Source organism: Mytilus galloprovincialis, chromosome 9 (assembly GCF_965363235.1).
Source record: "Mytilus galloprovincialis chromosome 9, xbMytGall1.hap1.1, whole genome shotgun sequence".
In the NCBI taxonomy this organism is placed as follows: domain Eukaryota; kingdom Metazoa; phylum Mollusca; class Bivalvia; order Mytilida; family Mytilidae; genus Mytilus; species Mytilus galloprovincialis.
The window spans coordinates 86,813,033-86,824,521 of NC_134846.1; the positions used below are offsets into that span (position 1 = coordinate 86,813,033).

The 11,489-nt window shown below is 30.5% G+C and overlaps 1 protein-coding gene across 1 annotated transcript in view; it reads left to right on the forward strand.

Moving 5' to 3' along the window:
• The window catches only part of LOC143046244 (katanin-interacting protein-like), a 55,942-nt gene extending 48,738 nt beyond the window's left edge, over positions 1–7,204 (forward strand). Inside the window, exons 32-37 of the mRNA XM_076219293.1 lie at positions 589–699; positions 1,770–1,909; positions 2,437–2,538; positions 2,829–2,989; positions 3,895–3,998; positions 4,385–7,204. Coding sequence (XP_076075408.1) covers positions 589–699; positions 1,770–1,909; positions 2,437–2,538; positions 2,829–2,989; positions 3,895–3,998; positions 4,385–4,431 — 665 coding nt within the window. The 3' untranslated portion in view covers positions 4,432–7,204. The remainder of the gene's footprint in view (positions 1–588; positions 700–1,769; positions 1,910–2,436; positions 2,539–2,828; positions 2,990–3,894; positions 3,999–4,384) is intronic.
• Positions 7,205–11,489: the final 4,285 nt, after the last annotated feature.

Genomic DNA, 11,489 nt, shown 5'->3' on the forward strand with positions numbered 1-11,489 from the left:
GTTTTTGTGTTTTGGTCTGTTTTTCTCATACTTTATGCAATAGGTCTACTATATTTGTTGTATGGAATGATTGTAAGGTGTACATGTCTAGCGGGCAGATGTCATCTGACCTTGACCTCATTTTCATGGTTCAGTGGTCAAAGTTAAGTTTTTAAGTTTTGATCTTTTTATCTAATATTATATGCCAAAGGTCAACTATATTTGGTGTATGGAAATATATTATGATCTATATGTCAGTCCCGCAGGTTTTATTTGACCATGACCTCAATTGCAAGGTTCATTGGACAGTGTTAAGTTTTTGTGTTTTGGTCTATTTTTCTTAAACTATAAGTAATTGGTCAACTATATTTGTTGTATGGAAGCATTGTTAGCTGTACATGTCTGCCTGGCATGGTTCATCTGACCTTGACCTCATTTTCATGGTTCATTGGTCTTTGTTTAACTATCTTGTTTAATGTTAAGTTTATGTGACAGTTGTAATAACGCTTTATACTTAGGACTATCAACATAATATCAATGATTAGTAAAGAAGGCGAGACATTTCAGTGTGTGCACTCTTGTTATTATATTTCCTTAAATGTGAATTAGTTATATACCAGTTACAAATGATAACAACATGGGGTGACCCATACTATGTTGGATTGAATGGTCTGGAATTCTATGATGCTCAACACAACAGGATAGAATTGACAGAAAACAGTAAGTCTTTTCTAGATAACTAGTTTTTTGGAGCATACTTAAGGGGTATACTTTAGGGACCAGATGTTATGCTTCAGCTTTGAATAAAAGAAACACTCAATCTGATACATCAATGATCAGTTTTCGGCTTACAGACATAAAACAATATCAGATGCTTGATATAATAAAACTTGTATGGCTTGTTCATTAGGCTAAATGGCCAAACAAAAATTCACATGTAACTCAGGACTAGCATTTTACAATATGTATAATTAGAAAACCTGATTATATATACTTATTAATAAAATTGAGAATGGAAATGGTGAATGTGTCAAAGAGACAACACTGATAAAGTAAAATTAGCACATGCAAATAAATATAGGAAGATGTGGTATAAGTGCAAATGAGACAACTCTCCATCCAAAGAACAATTTATAAAAGTAAACCATTATAGGTCAAGGTACGGCCTTCAATACGGAACCTTGGCTCACACCGAACAGCAAGCTATAAAGGGCCCCAAAAATTAGTAATGTAAAACCATTCAAGCGGGAAAGCCAACGGTCTAATCTATATAAAAACAAGAAACGAGAAACAAGTATGAACTACATAAACAAACAACAACTACTGTACATCAGATTCCTATTTAGTGTGAATTAAGCTGATTTATTAACGTTTACCAGACATGTTGATTATTTCTATTTAACCACTGTGTGATATGTTTGATCTCAGTTCTTTATTGGTCAAAATTTTATTATGTAGTCAAATTTTCTTGCTTTCCTCAGAATTTCTTATTGTGACAGCATGAAAAAAATGACCATGCCTGATGACGTCACAAAGAAAGAACGCAATTGTTTGCCGATCATTTGAAAAGAATAAGTTTCCCTACATATTGTTTAAAAATCATTAGAGAAACAGATTCCTCCACCAAATCTAATGTAATACAATATTTATCCTCTCAACATTAAATTTTACATATTTAAAACGCTCAGAGAGCTTCAGTTTTTAATTTTAAAAATTTAACTGTCTCAGGTTGATAAAAATCGTATCACACTAAATGCAGTGGTAGAATCAATTTGTAATGTATCTTGTAGATATATCAGCTTATCCAGACAGTGTTAATGTGTTAGATGGAACATCAAATGATGTCCGAACTCCTGACAAACTGATAGATGGTTTTAATGATACGTTAGATGGTACACATATGTGGGTAGCTCCTATATTACCAGGAATAGTAAGTGTGTTCCATATTGATTAATTATTAATGATCCCAGATACTTGTGGAAACAGATAGCATTGACAAAATGTTAGACGGTACATGTGGCTGGTTTTGGTTTTACCCTAAAGATAAAGAGTGCTTTAGTGTTAAAAATAGGAATTCTAAAATCATTGATATAGGATATACGATGAACACATTTAGAATACTCCTAAATATTTATGAAGATGGTGTTGATGTCAAATGAAGTGGTTTTGCACAATAGGTGTTTGTGAATTTGAAAAAGAGGGTTTGATTTACTATTTTTGGATCGAAAACAGAAATTATAGAAAGTGATGGGGCAAATTATATCCAACTGTGTCAGTTATGTTTGTTGCATAAGTTGTAGTCCAAAAATAGTTTTATTTAAACTATAACGTGCTATGAAGTTCCCATTGTTGCTACCCCTTTTATAAACAGTACACATTCATTAACATAGAAAATACATGGAGGACTTTTACTCTAAAGTAAGTTTCAGCATTGCACCTTATTTGTTTTATTTTCAGGTAAATAGAGTATATGTAATATTTGACCAACCGACTACAGTATCTATGATCAAGTTATGGAACTACAGCAAAACACCCAGTCGAGGTGCCAAAGATTTCGCTGTAAGTTTATATGTAAAAGGAAAGTTAAATTTGGTTGTATTATATATCTGACATCTGTACTTAATTTAAACAAAACAAATTAGAGCATTTCATAAAAAAAATCCAATGAAATCTACTTTAGAAATCAATAAAATATTTAACCTTTAAACAGAATATGTTTGTAATAACAGAAAACAAAAGTTTATAAATGTAACATTTAATAAATGATAAGCTCAGTTATTCTTATATTAATGCTGTATTTGAATTGCACAATATCTAGTATACATAGTAATACTTTATTCTATTTACAGCTTTTGGTAGATGATTTATTAGTATATAATGGTAATTTACAAGCTGTCACCCAAGGAGCAAGGGGGATAATCCCAGGTGTCAGTGCTCCACAGAAATATCATACCATACTTTTTACTGATAATAAAGAAATACTCAGGAAGGAGAAACACACTGTAATAAGGTAACATTTAATAATTATAGATAATTATTTACTAGAGATTTATTTTTATACCCTTGTTGCAATGGAAGAGGGTATACAGTGTTTTTATCCATCACAAAAATGCTGGTCTCACTTATCTCAGGGAAAAGAAATCAAAACGTCTTTAAATTTAGCTTCATGTGAGCATGCTATACTGTGTGATGTATTTCCAGATTCATCCTTCATAAACTTCCTGCAGCATTAAATTCATATTTTAAAATTTTCATTAATCTGTCAGAGTCTTAGCAGATAATCCCTTCATTTTTTTTTATCTAATGTGCTTGATATTTAACAGAATAAAATTGAGAAAGGAAATGAGGAATGTGTCAAAGCAACAACAACCCGACCATAGAGCAAACAACAGCTGAAGGCCACCAATGGGTCTTCAATGTAGGGAGAAACTCCCCAACCCTTTTTAAAATTCAGCCAAGTTAATATTTTAGAGCACCAAAACAAAACCAATAAAATATTGAAAATTAGGCATTTGTTTTACCTTTTTTTATGCCCCAATTATGGGCATTTAGATTTCTGGTTTGTGTGTCCGTTCATTCGTCTATTTGTTAGGCTGTCCTTCTGTCCCGTTTCAGGTTAAAGTTTTTGGTCAAGATAATTTTTGATGAAATTGAAGTTCAATCAACTTGAAACTTAGTACCCATCTTCCCTATGATATGATCTTTCTAATTTTAATGCCAAATTAAAATTGTGACTGCATTTTCACAGTCCACTGAACATAGAAAATGATAGTGCAGATGGGGCATCCGTGTACTATAAACACATTCTTGTTTTTTTATTATTTCCTACCATTAAGCCTTCATGAAGGTGTTTATGTTCATTATTTTTTTCAAAAATGATGTAAATTATTTTATATAATCCAATTCTTATTTTAGCAACCAGACCGGTGACCAGGACATTCAGTTGACCAATGATAAGCAAGTTGTCAGCCATTATAATGATCCTAAAAAAGCAGATTCTGGAAAACCTGTTAATCAACGTAAGTCTGTTTTATTTTGATCACCATAAATATCATATGGATAAAAAAGAAAATGTGGTATTACTGCCAATGAGCCAACTCTTCACAAGATACCAAATGACACAGAAATAAACAATTATAGGTCACATGTACACCCTTCAACAATGAGCAAAGCCCATACCGCATATTCAATTTTAAAAGGCCCCAAAATGACAAATATGAAACAATTTAAAGGAGAAAATTAACGGCCTAATTTACATATCAAGGCACTCTACTCAAACATTAGGAATTTGTTTTTTTAATTGCTTGTAAAAGTTGATGTAAGAAATATTTTTATCTTATTGTAAGAAAAAATGGTCATTCAATATGCCTGCATTTCAAAACAGTAGTACAATTATTTTTTCCAGAATTACGACCAAAGACCAGTCTTGTAGCTACAAAGAAAAGAAGATAGCCATGCCCACTAGCATTGATGCCAATTTTATGGTGCTATGTGTATCCGATGTGAATTAATTGTGATAGCTTTGTAAATCAGTCACATTATTTATTGCTTAAGGTTGTGAAAATTATATTCTAAGTAATTTATTTTTGATGTTGAATTTTCAAACATTAAAAAATCATGAAAACTTTATTAAAAATACCAATTGGATGTTGTTATTATAACGAATATTTCAAAAGTAATAAAAATCAACAATTAATGGGGAAATAGTTGGTGCCAATTAATGCTGTGAACTGCAATATTCAATGTTAATATTAGTGCTATTGACTCAAATTAATAATTTAATTAATGATTGCTAACATTCCTATTAATATTATTATTATAAATTGACTTTGCATCAAGAAGGATATGTTCTTTTTTCACTCTTGGTAGTTAATTTTAAAATGTTTAAATTTTAACTGTCTATAGTTTAGAAAAGTCATACTTGTCTTAATGCAATATTTAGAATTGTCCAATAATTTTCACACAATGTAGTTGATATCCTCAAAATATGTGTTCTTTTTGCAAGACATTGTCAGCTTTTTAAATGCAGTTTCAATGGGGGAAAATCTGCTTACCGTAAAGAAAAGAAATTAAACAATTTTACTAAGTGCTGTTCAATTAAAACATGAATGAGACCCAGGAAGGTACTTTAAAAATGGGATGACCACAAAAAGAGGGATTTTTTTTATTTCAATAACTTTTTAACAGTACAAAAAATATTTGAACCTCTTCCTTTGTTAAGATTTGAAGTGCCTTCCCTGGCTCCTATGTATGATGCTATGGTAAAGTCTCAAACAATAGGGATATCTGCATGAGTTTATATTGTTAGGAAAAGGATTTCGGAAAAGAATCTCCTTAGAAAAATATTTTCGTTATCTTGTAAGACATTTCAATTCTACTGCTGTAATTTTTCTGTACTCCAACAGAATGGTAGACATCTCTTATAAAAACTTTCCGATGGTACATTGTGATATATATTTTATTGTAGATTACCTAAGATTAGACAAAAGATTAGTTACTTTTATGTTACAGGTAACTTGTTATTTTTTTAACTAGAAAAATATTAATAATGGAAAAGAATAATTTTGATTTAACGATATAGTGGTATTCATATTTCTAGCTTGATTTAAATGTTCATGTTATATTTCAAAAAGTATTTTTTTCAGATAATTTGCAGTGCAGTTTATGAAGTTTGTTGTGTTGACATGATTTTAAAGACTGTCAAATATCATTTTCTGTACTTTTGAAAATAATAATTTGCTTGTTATTCATTGCTATCTTACTTGTTTATATTTTTCTTAATAAAATTGATTTAGATAACACAGTTAACGTGATTAAAATAAAAAGATAGCAGACATATTTACTTAAAATATGATAATAAGATAGTTACTGATTTTTTTTGATTTTTCAATCAAACATTTCTTTATTTAATCGATAATCAAACTTAAGGTAGCATAAATACTATACCAGATCTGATACTTAAAAAAAAGGGATGGCAATTAAATTGTTCTCTACACTAAATATGGTCACAATGCAGATTTTTTTTTTTTTTTTTTTTACATTTTCAAAGTTCTATTTTCCTAGTTTGCAAAATTTCTGAATGAAAGCCATATATTTAAAAATCTAAACTATATTTTTAATAATAAATTGACTAAGATATATAAATGGAGACCCTTTGTTGACCTATATGTCTTTTTGGAATTTTTCATCCTTTTTAGAGTTCTCGCCATTATTTCAGATTATTCTTATAGCTTTATTTTTTATCTGTTAAACAATTAATTACTGCTAGAAAGTTTGCATAAATTGTTCTATTAGTCATGTTCTACTTTTCAATCATCAAATGTAATTTCAATATAATGTCTTTCGGTTCAAAGACAAATGGGAAACTGTACTTAATATTGTTGCCTGTTTTTCATAACAGATAATCACTTGAATGTTAGAAGGATAAGGCATCTACTCGAATACATTAATGTATATTCTCTGGTTGTGACAATATAAATAAGGTTTATACAATCACATCATAAGCATATTGTGATTTTCTACCAGAAAAGAACATACACATACATACATATGATCATTGTGTTGTTGGTTTGCTGTCACATTGACATATACCTCATATATTATTTGTTTGTGTAAGCATGAATATTGGCTCATATTTATTAATATTATGTTTGTTTTATTTGGAAACCTCAACAACATACATATATTCAGTTGATCTGTACAAATGATAAACACAAGGAATCATGATCTTCATAACAGATCTTTTTGGAATACCTGAAGGTTGCAATAATTTAAAAATCTAGTGTTTAGGTGGACAATGGATGTAACTAGCTTCAACGTCCTCAGTTTATGGCTAAAAGAGGTGCAACAAAAGGACATGTTTACTTCACCATAACAATTTGTTTAAATATTTTCTTGCAATAAAGAAAAAAACACAAAGTTCTAAAGCCAGACTTTTGCTTCTAGAGGATCATTTCAGTTCTAATGACACATTTATTGTACACAACTATGTAAGGTATAGATTTTTACCCTTTTTTGTAAAAACACGCTACATAATATGAAATACATATTTTATTGACCTGTACCAGGAATGATTATATTTTCAGCTAGGCTGAAGTTTTTTCATGTCTGTCCATTCTTCCGTCCATTTTATTCTTGTTATTGAAAATCGTACATATCATTTGTGATATTGTTATTGTACATTGTTATTTATAATTTATATGAAAATAAAATAATAGTTTAACTATGTTAGCTTTTTATATCAATCAAAGACTGATGTGCCCTACTAGAATTACTTTATAGAAGTAAACAAGATTTTCTTTGACTGTTGACGTCTTTACATGCAACCCATTTGAAGTTGAATGTGTACTAATTGATATTTTAGTCTTATGAAAAAAGAAGATTTGGTATGATTGCCAATGAGACAACTCTCCACAAGAGACCAAAATGACACAGATTAGTTGTTATTGGCTTTGAACTAGCTGTCAGTAGCAGTGTACTCTCAAAACTGTACTTGGTGTATTTTTCGTTGTCATCGTCTGAAGACTTTTCGTTTTCGCACAATAACTTTAGTATAAGTAAACAGAAATCAATGAAATGTAAACACAAGGTTTATGACCACAAAAGGAAGGTTGGGATTGGATTTTGGGAGTTGAGGTCCCAACAGTTTAGGAATTAGGGGCCAAAAAGGGGCCCAAATAAGCATTTTCTTGGTTTTCGCACCATCACTTTAGTATAAGTACATTTGTAAATAGAAATCTATGAAATTTAAACATAAGGTTTATGACCATAAAAGGAAGGTTTGGATTGATTTTGGGAGTTTTGGTCCCAACAGTTTAGGAATAAGGGGCCAAAGGGTCCAAAATTAAACTTTGTTTGAATTCATCAAAAATTGAATAATTGGGGTTCTTTGATATGCTGAATCTAACTGTGTATGTAGATTCTTAATTTTTGGTCCCATCTTCAAATTGTTCTACATTAAGGTCCAAAGGGTCCAAAATTAAACTGTTTGATTTTAACAAAAATTGAATTCTTTGGGTTTTTGATATGCTGAATCTAAACATGTACTTAGATTTTTGGGGAAGACGGCTTCAAGCTGTCAATCCCCAATGGGGTTGACCAGAGTGACATTCCCTCACATCATTCATTTTGTTTTCATAGAATGGAAAACCCCCCAACAAATCTTACTAAGAATGATGAGATGGGGAGACACAAATGAATAAATTGACTTTAAACACTTTTTTACACATTTCCCTTCTGTTTCTTTCGAAATTATCGCATATCGAGCTCTCCTTTACACTATTTACGTTTCTTTTACAATCCGGAAAAATCAGTATGACGAGATATTCTAAATATATCCAACCTACATTATATTTTATAGTGACGTCATTGTTGGAATGCCACACTACGCATTAGCAGGGATATCCTTCACTGGTTATTTAAATCATTCTCAAAGATTGTGCACTTATTAAAAAAATAGTATTTGTTGAATTTAAACATAATGATGTTTGCTGTAGATGATTTAAACATCAATATGCAATACTTTTATTCGTAGGTCAACAACTTTCAAAGTAAACAGGAAGTCCGAGGGGCTACATGAGATCGGGGAGAGAAACGATCTTTTCCATTTTTTTCTGTACAACTCTGTTATGAGAATCTTCCTCCAATTAGGGAGCACCTCAATTTATGAGCTAATTATCCACTAAAATAAACACTTAAAATGTGACATTTAGTATATGATAAGTAGTCTTTCATTAAAATTAAATTTTGTGTACCAACATAATCATTGTAATAGTTACAAAAAAATTACAAATGTTGCATTTTGTAGTTTAAACCTATTTATTCATGAAATTTTACAAATATTTCAAAATGTAGGATTTTGAAACAAGCTTCACACAGTTTACATCAATCATATTGTTATTTCTATTAGTACCTGTATCCCTGTGATGAGAGATATAACTGGGAACTTTATCAATGGAAATTTAAAACTAAAAAAATATTAAAAATTGAGTACTGTCACAAAAAATGGAAAATGGCCCTAGCCTACAGTTCAGTCGTACACTAGTAAGATTTCAAAAATAATTGTAGTTGTTAAATGACAGAATTCAACTAGTTGAATTTTAGATAATTAACTATCAACTTTAATTGAATGTTTAGATTTAGAAGATGCAGATCTCTTCCTTTGGTCTAAATTGAATCCTAAACTAAAGAAACGAAATTACATTAAACAACAATTGATTCCAATAGTGTCAACCTTCCACATGTTCTAGCTGTTCTTTTTTTCATTCTTTATATGAAGACTATCAAAAGATAACCCCAACCCCCACCCCAAAAAAATGAAATAGAAACAAGGGCCGTCTTTCCCCTCAGAGCTATTCAGCTCTTTGATTTATTATGGGTCCAGTTTTGAAGTTGGTCCAAAATTATACTTTGTTTGATTTCAACAAAAATTGAATCCTTGGGGTTCTTTGTTATGCTGAATCTAAACATGTACTTAGAATTTTTATTTTGGGCCCAGTTTTCAAGTTGGTCCAAATCATGGTCCAAATTAAACTTTGTTTGATATCACAAAAATTGAATCCTTAGAGTTCTTTGATATGCTGAATCTAAACCTGTATTTAGATTTTTAATCATAGGCCCAGTTTTCAAGTTGGTCCAAATTAAACTTTGTTTGATATCAACAAAAATTGAATCCTTGGAGTTCTTTGATATGCTGAATCTAAACCTGTATTTAGATTTTTTATCATAGACCCAGTTTTCAAGTTGGTCGAAATTGCGGTCCAAAATTAAACTTTGTTTGATTTTTCAACACAAATTGTATATATGGGGTTCTTTGATATATGCTTAATCTAACCATGTATTCAGATTTTTGATGTTTGGGCCATTATCAGATTGGTCCACATTGAGGTCTAAAGGGTCCAAAATTGAATTCTTGGGGTTCTTTGATATGCTGAATCTAACAATGTATTTAGATTTTGGATATTGGACCATAATAGTAATGTCAATTTAAAATTTAAAGTTTTTAAGTTTAAGTTCTTAGACCACATCGGAGCATCTGGTTGTAGTTTCAAGACAATTAATTGGAGTTATCTATCTTTGTCCAGAATGGTTGTTGAATCACCTAAAACCAAAGCTTTATGAAATCTTCTTTGAAAATTGGAGTTATCTTTTTTTGTCCAGAATAGTAGTTTAACAAACTTAAATCAATGCTATACACAATATACAATGCAATATTCACTTTACTACTAACTGATAAATTTAAAGCAGTCTTTACCATTGTTTACCATACAGTGATTACAAGCACTTTGATTACCATTCTAGATTTATGCCCCTTTACAAATGGAAAAATCGGAAGAATTTTTTAGTTTCTGTTCTCTTCACTCAAGTTTGTCTCAACTTTATTTAATGAAATGTGTATACAATGCTTATTACCTCTAAACTCATTTTAAGTTCAGTTTTTGGCAGCTTCACTTTTACAGTTCTTGAGTTATGTCCCTTTATAACGTTATATGCTAGCGGGGGCATCATCTGTGTCCCTTTGGACACATTCCCCATTTATTTTTTTAGAAGTTACTAATAATTAATATTAATTTTAACCATGACTGTATGACATTTTATATTTTAATATTTTATGATGTATTGAAATGAGTAGTTATTGTTGCAAACTCAATTACACATTTGAATTGAGATCATTTTTGGAATAAGGGAATTGTCAATTTTTTTTCATTTCAGATTTCAGAAATTAAAAAGAAAATTTCTTCAAATATTTTTTTTTCAGAGGATAAATATTCAACAGCATATTGAATTGCTCAAAAGCAAAAAAAAATTTAAGTTCATTAGACCACATTCATTCTGTGTCAGAAACCTATACTGTGTCAACTATTTAATCACAATCTAAATTCAGAGCTGTATCCAGCTTGAATGTTGTGTCCATACTAGCCCCAACCATTCAGGGTTCGACCTCTGCGGTCGTATAAAGCTGCACCCTGCAGAGCATCTGGTTATAGTTTGTTCTGATGTTTTGTTGTTATACAACTGTTAGAGGTGAGGAAGATGGTTGAGAGCTCACAAACATGTTTAACCCCACCACATTCTTTCTGTGTCTGTCCCAAGTCAGGAGCCTTTAGATAGGTGACTTTCATTGTTTCATTCCTTTTTTTCGTAAATTGTTATGTTATAAATTAGGCTGTTAGTTTTCTCAATTGAATTGTTTCATATTTTTCATGTTGGGGCATTATAAGGTGTTTTTTTTCTTATTGTTGCTTATAATTGTTTACATCCACTCATATGAACTTTTGTGGATAGTTCTCATTGGCATTCACACCACATTTCCTTATTTATATATCGATGTCAGATGATACATCCTAGACAGACATGTACTTTACAACCATTTAATATAGTATTTGAAAAAGACCAAAAACATAAAAAAAACAATTATTGACCATCAAACCATTAAAGGGAATGGTTGGTCAGATGAAATCTGCCAAACACATTTACAAAAAGCATCTTACAATTATTCTATACACCTCATA